Source organism: Protobothrops mucrosquamatus, unplaced genomic scaffold, assembly GCF_001527695.2.
Source record: "Protobothrops mucrosquamatus isolate PMUCROS unplaced genomic scaffold, P.Mucros_1.0 scaffold1401, whole genome shotgun sequence".
NCBI classification, from domain to species: Eukaryota; Metazoa; Chordata; class Lepidosauria; order Squamata; family Viperidae; genus Protobothrops; species Protobothrops mucrosquamatus.
Window position 1 is genome coordinate 441,597 of NW_015387586.1, and position 12,832 is coordinate 454,428.

At 37.7% G+C, this 12,832-nt stretch overlaps 1 protein-coding gene across 1 annotated transcript in view; it reads left to right on the plus strand.

The window, feature by feature from the left end:
• The window catches only part of LOC107292683 (transmembrane protein 68), an 18,367-nt gene extending 9,631 nt beyond the window's left edge, over positions 1 to 8,736 (plus strand). Inside the window, exons 3-6 of the mRNA XM_029285201.1 lie at positions 2,417 to 2,619; positions 4,167 to 4,227; positions 6,102 to 6,241; positions 8,621 to 8,736. Coding sequence (XP_029141034.1) covers positions 2,417 to 2,619; positions 4,167 to 4,227; positions 6,102 to 6,241; positions 8,621 to 8,725 — 509 coding nt within the window. The 3' untranslated portion in view covers positions 8,726 to 8,736. The remainder of the gene's footprint in view (positions 1 to 2,416; positions 2,620 to 4,166; positions 4,228 to 6,101; positions 6,242 to 8,620) is intronic.
• The last annotated feature ends 4,096 nt before the right edge of the window (positions 8,737 to 12,832 follow it).

The following is a 12,832-nucleotide window of genomic DNA, read 5'->3' on the forward strand; positions in this document are numbered from 1 at the left end:
CACGGACCTGGCATTACATAGCACCAGCCGAAGGTCCCGGGCCGGAGGGTCTAAGTCTCCCGGAAACCGAGTGGAGACCTGAGGACCGGAGCACCCACAAGCTTGTAAATAGCGTGTGCGTGCTCCCCTAACCTGATATGGTCCTCTGCTCCCGCCATATCTGCCTCTCCCACTGACCGTACTAATTCCTCCCTCCTCCCTCAATCCCCCACCCTCTCCCCCCACCCTTTCTCCCTCGCAACCCCCAGACATGGCTGGTCCTGACCTAAGGGGAACCTCCCCCCTCCCATCCTCCCTGGGTCCCCCTAAAAATTTATTAAAACACCCCTGTAAAAACATTCTTAACTTAAATAATTTGGATAATTTTTTGTCCATGACTGCTGCATGCCACCTCTCGGGGTTCCACACCCCATCCTCGAGGTAGGCCCCCGAGATGTTCCTGGGCCAGGCCTGCGCGAGGGGTGAATCGCGCAGGGCCAACAGGGCCGTCTTCGTGTACATAGTCCAAAACAAGGGAGTCCGTGGCATAGAGGGAGGGGTGATGTTCAGTCCCATTAGGTCTTTCAGAACCAGGCCAAACGGAGACACAAACAGGCCGCGAGATATCCTCTAGGCCGGGGCGGGCCAAGTCCAAGTCCAGGCCCAAACCCAGGCCCATTGCCCGGCCAAGGCCGCTGGAAAGGCCGCTGGAGAGGCCATAGAGATCGTCAAGGCTGCTGGGGAGGCTCTGAAAGGCCTCCAGTTGAAATCAAACGGCCAAAAAGGCCCTCGGATGGTCCAAACAAGCCACCACACCCCCATCCTCCTACATCACACCCTCCTATTCCCCCAACCAGCATCTTTCAGTTAATTGCCCCATTAGTCTCTCCATCTGGAACCTTCCTGCCGACTCCCTGTGCTTCTGCTGGCGATGCCCTGTGCTCTCCGGGCTGCCTCCCCTCAGCTGATTGTTAATTACAGCTGCGCGTCGGCTTGCTGACTGCGATGCTGGTTGTCCTCCTCCGTTAATTACAGCTGCTCGTCGGCTTGCTGACTGTGATGCTGGTTCTCCCCCTCCTTGTGTGTCAAGCCCGGGAGGGCTTGACAAACAGAGCTTTCTACATTGATGGTACAGGAGAATTAAGTACAATAAGAAAGTGATAAACCTTTATAGCATCCTCTGTCCAAATCTACCAACCCTTGAGATCATATCTATGTGATAACATAGTCAAGGAATGTATATCATACCCATTCATCTCCAGACTGCATTAACAATCACCCCCATTGAGAAATGCCAAGACAATTGCTCATAATAAATGATAGTAAGAGATAGTAGATAGACCATTAGATGATGATTGCATTTTGGTTTTATCTGAAAGGTACTAAAAGCCTTGCCTGGTCCCCTTCATGCTCATTTCCCCTGATGCTCAACCCACCCACCCCCCTTTTAGATGAGACTACCCTCTGTTCCTCTTTATAATTACTTTCAAGCCCTGGGAAATCAGGAGATTCAGGCAGTTCAAATGAGTATTAAGATTTATTGTAAGCTTACGCTCTCTACAAGAATCTGAAATACTCACAGCCAAGGGAAATTAATGGGAATTAAGAAAGGAATTCAAGGTGGGCTGGACCTAGATCTCTTGCGAGACTCATAACTGACAATGTGTTTGGCCTCCTCCCTTTGGCTCTGCCTGGTCCTCTCCTACAATTACTCCCTCAATCCAATCCTCCTTGTTTTGAGTCATAAACTACAGGTAGTCCTCGTTTTGTGAGACTGGCAATTCAGTTGTACCCTTATGTACTGCCAAAGCAGTCAGTAAGTGAAACTGTGATTGTGCTTATGATAGTTCTTCAACTTTCATTTGCTTTATAGACCTGTGAAGGTCATAAAGTTAGGCTTGGTTGTAAAGTTACTCTTTCATCATCATCATCATCATCATCATCATCATCATCATAATTGCAAACAATTACTGTACTAGATAGTCGCTAAATGAGGGCCTAGTTTAAACAGATATTTTTAGTCCCTGCTTGTCTCCTGATTCTAATCTCATAACGTATCTCAAAAGTACCTATTACTGGGCTGAAACTTGCACTTTGTTTGGTTTGGTTTCCATTGAACAGAAAATGTAAGGAGTATCCTTCGTTGTGCTTTGCTCCTAAATCCCTGAGTGAAAGTGGGGAAAGAGGCATTAACAATGAATTCCAGTGAAAATAACGGCAACATTCATGCTAAGTTGTCCCAGTTGAAAGAAGGACAGACATTGTTGTACTTTATCTCACCCTTTATCTAACCTCAATTCTATTTCAGCCTGGTGAGATAGAATTGAGGCTGTCCTGTTATGAAACTGTGATAGGACAATATCACTGGAATGATGGCATTTGGATAATATTCTTGCTATAAATTATATTCATATGCAATCTTTTATTTCCTCCAATTTATTTACAGGTATAAAACCATGTCTTGATATAGTAGGTTGCATTGAAGGCAAGAAAGCATTCTGTGTTGACATTCTGAAGAGAGGCTACTTGCTAGGAATAGCACCTGGTGGATTGAGAGAGCAGAATTTTAGTGATGAAAATTACAGTCTGGAGTGGAGTACCCGTACAGGATTTGCTGATGTAGCTTTAAAAAGCAAAGTGGTAAGTGGTCCTGTCAAGGATCATGTACAAAGACATGATCTTTAAATGCACTTTACTACGAGGTGGAGTATTCTCTAAGATGGGGCCACCTATGATAATGACTTGGAGTCTAAAGATGGTCTAGAATGTGGCTCAACAAGCAGAAGCTCTAACTCCTCTGTTCTAGGAGCTGCACATGGGCTTCTGAGTGCAAACCATGCTGCTTCTTGTCCCCTGTAAAGTCCTAGATCAGGGGTAGGCAATCTTGGCTCTTTTATGACTCGTGGACTTCAACTCCCAGAATTCCTGAGCCAGCTGGTGTCAAACTCACCATGTCACGTGGCGTGTTGCAATGTATCGTGACTTTTTTTGCATTGCCGGAGCTGGGGTGGGCGCAGTTTCATATGGTACAAGTGGCCCGTGGGTTGGCAGTTTGACACCCCTGCCCTAGATGGTCTGGATCTGTTTTTTTTAAATTGCCTTTCTGCAATTATTTCTACTTGTCCAAAGAGAGCAAAGAAGCGATTACCTAGTATCACCTTGTGGGATCTCAGAGCCACATTCTCTCTTTGCCACCTGGAATACCATCCTGTTGGAGGTTTGTCTGGCCCAACGTCACCTTCCTTTAGAAAAGCTGTAAAAACCTAGCTTTTCAAACATTGTTCAAGGTAATTTGTGAACCTAAAGGTGAAAAATAATTGATTGGTGTTTTTGTCTCCAATGCTCTGTATTTGTTTATGACACTTTCATTGTTTTACACTGTTTCAATGCTACAGATAGTTCTTCTGTAACAAGTAGTCATTTTATGACTGTTCAAAGTTATGACAGCCATAGCCCATAAAGCATACATGCTGATGTAAATGATCTCACTTCTCCCCTGAGTTCACATGATGGCCTGTTAGGCAGGCGTTCCACAGTCACATGACTCTGATTTGCAAAGGTGTTTTTTTTTGCTGTTTTCTGACATTTTTTTACTAATTTTGAGCAATAATCCCTTAACGACTGCAGCATTTGCTTAACAACCACAGTGCTTGTTTAATGACTGCCATGAAAGTCTGAAAGGTGCGTTTTCAAAAGGCAACTGGACATTTTTTGTTTTTCCTTGAAGATGTTTCGTTTCTCATTCAAGAATCTTTTTGACTGGTTGACTGAGAATCTCCATAGGCTGCATGAAAAAAGCCAGAAATTTATTTCTGGGTGCCTAATTTACAACTGTAACCACTTATAACTGTAATTTTGGGTTCTATTACAGTCATAAATCAAGGACTACCTATATGCACTTATATTTTTATTTGTCAGCTTACACATCTAAATAAATATATACAATTTCTATTTGTGGAGCTCATCAGAACATACAAACCACAATGGAGTGGGCCATTTGAAGACAAACAGTTTATAAGATAGCATTGTTAGTATAACAATGGCATTTATTCTAGAAGAGCATGAAAAAACAACCAAATCCAATTTGCCTTAAAAACTGGTTTTCCTTAACAGTTTCAATCTAAACCAAAATGCTTTCTCATATCAGTTTTTAGTCTTTGGTTTTTTTTCTGTATTTCTCTTTTTAGCCAATCATTCCTATGTTTACACAAAACCTTCGTGAAGCATACAGGACAGCTGGAAACACATGTGAGTTTTATTTTCATATTCCTTCCTATATAATTAATTATCTAATCCTCAATCGTTATATTTGCTTTCCTCCCTCTCTTCGTATATGTGTATTTGTGTGTATGTGTGTATGTATAAATGCCTGTGAGTCAGTTGAGAGATGAAGTAGCTCAAAGCTGAATCAGGTGAAGGTGTTGAGCTCAGTTGTCCATATGAGCAAAATAACTTCATGGTCTAAAGAGAAAGAAAGATTGTTTTTTCCATTAGAACAGTGATAGAGAACCTTTTAGAGATCAAGTGCCCGGAAACTGCCCCTGCCCCTGTCCCCGCTCCGCCCCGCCTGTTCCGCTCTGCCCTGCCCGCTCCGCTCCACTCCGCTCTGCTCTGCTCTGCTCTGCTCCGCTCCACTCCACCCTCCACCCGCCCCCCTGCCCACCTGCAGGACCACCCACCGCCTCAACGTCCTGCTGCAGCAGATCTCCCAGGTGGCCCAGCAGCACCATGGTAGTCACGCCATCTGCCCACACCCTGCAGCATCATCTGTACGCGACAGTGCATGAGGGTGGAGTCTTGCCCGGCTGCCATGTCCTTGGCTGCGCTGCTCCATGCGGGCCACGCTCAGGGGCAACTCTCCTCCGGGGGTGCTGCTGGTAAGGAGGGGGCCACAGGGGGAGGTGGGGCTGGGGAGATGGCATGTGTGCCCACAGAGAGGGCTCTGAGTGCTGCCTCTGGCATGCGTGCCATAGGTTCGTCACCACTGCCTTAGAGACTAAATAGCCTGGCAATTAATGTTTCTTCCATATTAGTAACAAAACATTATTTTTCCATTTCCATTTTTCACATTTCCAGATAGCTAGTAAGTTGATTGAAAGATAAAGACACAGTTTTCCCCCCTCTACACTGTCCCCAAGTAATTCACACTTCTGCCTAGCATCCACTTGAAACCAGTTCTACACCAGAAAGGAATGGGTGGGCCTGCTTCTCAGAGAATAACAGGTGACAGGAAGTGGGCAGAGCTCTATTTCTATTTTGTGTCCAATGGATCTAAGCAGAACCAATGCAAAGAATTTAATTTCTGTGAAATCATGGAGGACAAAGTAGCACCAGAGGACTACAGAACAGTAAATGCTGTTTCTATTTTTAACGAGTAGAAGGGAAAGTTTACCTGGTAACTCCATATTAATTATCTAGATACTGGCAATATCTAAGAAAAAGATCAGTCAGTTTCTAACTTTTTGACTTTGAAGGAACAGGTTAGAAAGAGTATTGACACTTTTGGATTTTGGTGTTGAAGAACACTCCTGAAAATATTGTAGACAGCAAAAAGAAAAAAAATAACATGAATCAAACACATGAATCATCAAGCAAATGAATAATGAAACAAATCAACCCAGAGTTCTCACTCAAGATACAAATGGCTGGGCTCAAATTATCCTACTTAGGACACCTCATACAAAGATCTATTTCTCTGAAAAAGTCTGTAATGATGTGAAAGATGGAAGGAAAGAAAATAAGATGACAGGAGCAAAACCTGTGAAATAAAAGCAGTCACAATTTTCTGCAGTGCTTTACTTGCTACCTTGGCATCACAGATTCATCCATCATTTGAGTGGCTCTTGACCACAACAGCAAAGAAAATGTTTCCCCCACTCAGTTGATCCTTTGGGTTTAATTTCAATATTATTTTATTGTGTTTTTTCTCCCCTTTCAGTATCACAGATAAATATTCTGGTCTCAGGGTCACATTCTACAACTTTGAAGTGGGTGCAGAAGTTAACATCATAGTTCACATCTCCAGTTTTAAGATGCAACATCACATTCTTTAAAAAATAGAGATGTTCACATCCTTATGAATGGATATTTTTATCTTCCACTTTGTTTTATTTCCTCTATAGGGTTTTCAAAATGGCTGTTTGAACACTTTCGATTTCTTGTCCTCCCAATATATGGCGGGTTTCCCGTCAAACTCCGCACCTACATTGGAGAACCCATCCCATATGACCCAAACCTAACTGCTAAGGAACTGGCTGAAAAAGTAAGCAAACTTTTCACCAAAAGCAGCCTCTTAAATACTGTCTATTGTTTTTTTTTCTGTAGAACATTTTTGTTTTGACATATAGTCAGAGATGATAGTTATGTTATATATTTAAAACAATGTTTGTCCAAATTCCTTCTTTCAATGAAATTATTATTGATTATTGTGAAATTAGGAAAAAGACTAATTGAAACTAAGGATTTAAATAACACCATACAAAAATTGTACTTCTAAAAAATGCTTTAATAGAAAAGGAAAGTATCTATGGAGATTCTCAGTCATCCAGGTTATAGTTATGTCAGAGCTGAAGAAGCTTCTTTGATGAGAATCGAAACATCTTCAAAGAAAAACAAGAAAGTCTAGTCGCCTCATGAAAAAGCATCTTTGGGAGAAAAGAAAAGTAATTTTCATTAATATCTCCAGCTCATCCATATGTTTCTCCTGTCCTCGTGACCAAACATCATGTCAGAAGTATTCACAGAACTTTGGCCATCATTCTGCCAGTTCCTTTCCTTTACTGTAGATGTGTGACATCAAATCCCAAAATGACAATCCTTCTTTTGCTATTTGGTTGTCTCTCTGGCCTATCTGCCCTAAATATATTTACATTTCTTCAACATAATATCCACTAAATACAGATATTCGGATAGTTATGTTTGTTGAGAAAAAAAACAAAGTTTAAGTTGATTGGAGAAGGGAAAATACTATCAGTACCTGAAAAAAGAAGCAAAATAATGATATGAAATGGTCATTTTGAGATGAATATGTGGAAAGAGGCTAAAGCAGATAATAAAGTTCTAACTCTCTAAGCAGTTTGGACATAATGGGGTGGCAAAGCACGAATTTCTTAAGAAGTCTTGCCAGATTAACAGTAATCTATTTTATGGTTGGTTAGATTGATCACAGTAATTCCATGAATGTAGAAAGTCTCACTCTCAGTAAAACATTTGACAAAGTAGCCCATTATATTCTCAAACTAGTGGGCTGGATTAGGTGAACGCACACTGGAATTAAATCCTTCCTTTAGAAACAGTCTTAGGGTTTCTTCATGACTTGGGAAGTAGCTGTTGAACGGTATTAGAAGGATTTGGTCTCAGGCTTAGAAGGCAAAAAAAATTGCTTAACCAATGTGCAGTTGACAAACAATTGTATAGGACTGTGCCTAATTGAAGGACAATTATATTAATACCTTTAAAGACAAAAGACATTCAAAATACCTTTGGCACAAATTTAACAGAGAAACTTGAAGAGACTTTAACACAGTAAAAGTGTGATTTTGAATCACAATCTTCAACACATAGGACATTCCTGAGAGAGGAATATTATTTGTCTCCATAGCTACTGTAGTAGTTTAGGGAAGGGGCAGAGAGGAAGAAAAAGAAAGAAAAGTGGATGGTAAAAGAAAGGGTGTGTGAGAAAACTGCAGTTGGTTTTAGGCACAATGGTTAAGCCATCAGGCTAAAAACAGGAGACTGTGAGTTGTAGCCCTATCTTAGGCACAAAGCCAGCTGGGTGACCTTGGGTAGTCATTTTCTCTCAGCCCTAGGAAGGACATAATGCCAAATTATTTCTGAAAAACCTTGCCAAGAAAACTGCAGGGACGGTTCCAAGCAATTTCTGACAACCAGACACAATTCAACAAAATAAAAAAATGATTACAAAGACAACCTAGGTCCATTGTTTCACAAAACAAGATGGTTTCTGCAGCTTTCAGGACAGTGTAACATATACATACTTTTACTCTGAACTGTCAGTTAACATATATGGTGCAACAAGAAGCTCTGATCTATCTTTTGTCTATAGGAAATCATGCTAATTTAATCCAGAAAAATCTCACCTATTCAGTTATTCTGAATTTAGATCCACAGTTCTGGGAAGAAATGAGTATACTTAGAAATATATGTCTAATACTGTAGGAGTGGAAAATGTCTTGTCATTGTGGTGGACTACATGCTGAAGCCCTCTGTCAAGGCTGCAAAAAAGACAAATAAAATTTCAAGTTATGGAAGCTACTATTTCATTCAGTTCTAATTTTCCATATCCTGTCTTTTTTATTGGACACCACAATTTAAGAATGCGCCAGACAAACTGGAATGGATTTGAGAAGAACAGTGAGGATGATCAATAAATTGGAATCTTAAATTCTATTAACTATGTTTATCCTTGACAAAAGACAGAGGAAATATCAGACTAAGTTTTAAAGGATGCCATACTAATTCTTATGGTCCAATAATATAGGACACGAAGCAATAAAGTTAAATTACAGCAAGGTCAATTCTTGTGAAAAGATAAGAAAGTTCATTTCTGAGAGATGATCTGTGAATGTATTTTTAAAAATGATATTGACTTTATGCCATCTTCTTCTTCTGTATTTAACAGACGAAAATTGCAATTGAAAATCTCCGTGACAGACACCAGAAACTACCTGGAAATATATTAAGAAGTTTATTGGAGCGATTTGATAAAAACAAGAAAGACGCCTAATCTTTTTAAATTTTATTATAGATTAATGAATTTTCCTCTCATAATTCATATCATATGTACATCCTAAGTGCAATGTTTAAAATAGTTTGAAATTTATAATTTGCTTTCTTAGACTATGCAATGAAACATGTTATACAATATTCTGATAATCTGTGTTTTTTCCCTGAACAATAAATGGATATTATTTTCATGCTATAAATAAACCAGTGACCACATCTGCATGTTTCTCTCTCTATCTTACATGCACATATCCATGGCATATGACCAAAATACAATGGGCATGTCTAGATGTACAACAGCAACTCTGTTTTGTTTTGTTTCAATGACAGCCTGTTCTCTCCTATCCAGAATTTTTCATTTTTCAAGTGCCTGGTATAAACAGTAAGGATATGACCTTGATGAAGTTATGCCAGCTCCATTGTCAAGGTGACAGGGAGCAAAATATATATTTAAATCCACAGTGGAGAGATATTATTTGAAAGGAGTTCAGATACTACCCTAATTCACTCAACTACAAATAGGAGGAGGAGGTACAATATAATCACAAGATTGAGCTCAGTCTCACCAGACAGGCCAGACAAGAAATCAGCTCCACAGAAAGGATAAATTTAGAGTGCTGTAACAACAGAATCTTGGACTGGGATCAATGTATAAATCCACCATTTGATTAAAATGTCTGTATGACCCATTGACTCAGTGTACAGGTGTGAAAAATTTGTTTGGAGAAATTAATTGAAGTTTATTAAGCAGACAAATTAGGATGACGGGGGAGAATTGGATGAATTTAAGCTTTTTAAATAAAACAAGATGATGTAACCTGTAATACGAGATTCTAGAGATTATCATTCTTCTTGTATGAGATTTACATAACAGAATTTTTTATAATGGAGTACAGCTTATAAACTGTATGAACTATTATTTAATATCCTTAAAATATCCTATTAGATGCTGAAATTTTGACTGCATTACGTTCATTAAAGGCATTACCATCAATAATCAATCCTGTTATATTTAATCTGGCAAAAGACACCAGGACTTAATACCTTCAAAATATTGCTGATACCTTCCAAATATTTAGCTATATAGACTGGCAATTATGAAAATTTATTACTGTATGTGTGGAGGAAGCCTCGGATATGATAAAAATTTCTTAAAACAAATTATATAAAAAGGAATTTCAAGATACCTTTAGATGACTTTCCCTCAAGGAGAAGATCTAAAATTGGCTATCCAGTTAAAGTGCAACATCAAAATGACAGAAACAATCAGATAAATGTGGCTCTATAGTCAACCTGGCTCAGTACCATGTAGAGTTTTATAGAGGATAACCAGTATCTTGAAATCTATTGAGAATCATTTCAGCTCACAAAATAAGTGGGGTTACATGGGCAAACCAGGAAGGACTCTTAACTAAGCACACCATCGTATTCTCAGTATGGTCTTTAAAGCACTTGGCCATAGTCCATCTATGACTAAGGCATTTTGACAGCAAACCAAACCTCCCAATCCAGGAACAGTTGCAGTTGCAAACAGGATGAAGTTGTACAAAGGCCCTCCTGATGACAGCTGCCAGATGTTTCTCAAGTAGGAGTTGTCAGTCCAACATCCAAATTGCATAATAAGCAGAGGGCAGTAGCCAAGAATGGAAAATTGTTCCAGGAGTGAAGGGGAAGAGCAAAACCATAACTATTTGAGTTTCTTGTGTTGCGCCAAAGCTTCTTTCCTATTCAGAATTTCATATCTAAATTTATTTCAAATTCTAAATTAATTCATTCATTTGTACAATGAAAATAAACAGTTTAGCATATTTATTTTAAGAGAAACCAGTCTCTGATATGGCAGCTAGTCATAAACAGTCTTATAATCCATAAATCTAATAATGAACTTCAGACTTGTTTTTTATATAAAAATATTATTTTGGATAATAATAATAATAATAATAATAACAATAATAATAATAATAATAATGATGATGATGATGATGATGATGATGATGATGATGATGATGATGATGATAAAGTTGGAAGGAACCTTGGAGGTAATAAAGCATATTCTCACAATTTAAACAGTCATTCCTATACTGAAGGAATTAAATTTGGTTTCCAGTAAAAAGCAGTTGTTATACCGTACGTGAAGCCACCTTGCATATTTTGTAAATGTAAAGTTTAGTAATACTTAACATACAAAATTGTTTAAAAAAGGAAAGTCAACATTTAGGACATGTTGCATGTCTATAGTAGATCATCATTCTCAACTTTATGTCATTGCTACTAGATACGATAAACTGGATACACATTTCCAACAAAAATTTGAATTTCTGTTGTCCATTTTAACAATAATCACTGGAGTTATGTATCAGCAAAACAATGTACTTTCTCTGGGTGTATTATTTGCAGTGAATTTAATGTTTCCAATTTTTCCATGCCATTGTCCTTTTCAATTCTGCATTTTTAGTTCATTTCCGTTTTTGGCTCATTGAGTCTATGACTATCTTTCAGTAACAACAAGTGTCCTGTATTTTGTGTTGTAAATTTTGGTTGGTTCTTGTAATTCCTTTTCCTCTGTAATACTAATTTGGACATACTGAAACCATGAAGGCATTTCTGATAATCTTGAAGAATTATTTCATTTTTGGGTGGTTAAATGGTTTTTTTTGTAAATAGTTATATTTTGCAGGTTGTAAGAGTTTTCTTCCCCTTGAACAATTTTTAGCATAATGTATTCTTTATGAAAAAATATTTTTAATATTGGAGTCAGAGAAGATTAGCCTAGTCTTATTTTGCTATTATAGTTATCCAATATTCTTTAAAAAGTTGTTTCTAATAAGTGATTTCTTATGTGTAACTTCTTTTTATGCAATTCAAACATATTTATGTAAGAGGAACAGCTTCCACTTTCATGAACTTAGGTAATAATGAATTCAGCACCCAGAACATTACAGATCTTAAAGAAGTTTTATTAGAAGAAGAAAAATAAATATATTCTTTTAAAACCATTTTTATATATTTACAGATTTAAACATCTATAAGAGAAATAAATGAAATGACACATAATCTTCAACATTTTTGGCAATTCACTGGAAATAATTTGTGTAAGCTTGATAAGAATTAGAGAAAAGATTTGGTTCATATCCCCTAAAATCAAGACAATCCTACTTTTTCAAGAAATGGCTGAAATAGTTTGTGAGATAAAATGCTTGGAATTTCACCCTTAGTTTGTATTCTTTGTTATCATCATATCATACTTCTGCAGAAAGCTTAGTTTGTTACATTCAAACCACAGCTGATACTGAAGCTGTGTGCTTCAATTAAAAAAGCTTCTATGCAATATTTATAGATTAAAATTTAAAATTATCAGGTAGAGCTCACATAAGTTCAGCATCCTGCCTCGCCATCTCATCAAAATTGTCATTGAAATAGTTTATTTTGTTTTGTTTTGAATTGTACTCATATGTTTCAGATTTTCTATTTTCATTTTTAGTGGTCAGAAAACCAATAACAATTATCTGTACTACTACATTTGGAGAAAAATCCTCCTGCCCTATCATCACTATATAGCACCAGATTCCTCACATTGACTGGAAGGGAAGTGCTTTCCTTTATGATCAGCATATACTAGTATTTATTTAGTTACAAGTTATTAGCCAAAGCCATAAATCAAAATCAATGGATTTTCTTTAGCTACATAAAGTATATTTCTTTATCATGTCCTTGTTTTCACCAAGGAATGGAAAGGCTCAGGAATGTTCCACCTATGATTTTACCTTTAAATGAAGAGGAGAGTCCTTGCAAAGTGAACTGATGGTATTGGCAAAATTGACTGTCAGGAAATTAGTGAAAGTATAGTATTGACCAAGCATGGAAAATGGTCATGAAGATGAGAACAAATATTGACAATTGCCTTAAGGATTCCTAGAAGGGCTTTGCTTAGATTTTGCCAGTTCATGCTGTCTGCCATACATTATAGCCCCCTCATTGTTAAGGTTTACTATATCTGAACTTCATGTAATAATAATAATAATAATAATAATAATAATAATAATAATAATAATAATAATAATAATAATAATAATAATAATAATAATAATAATAATAATAATAATAATAA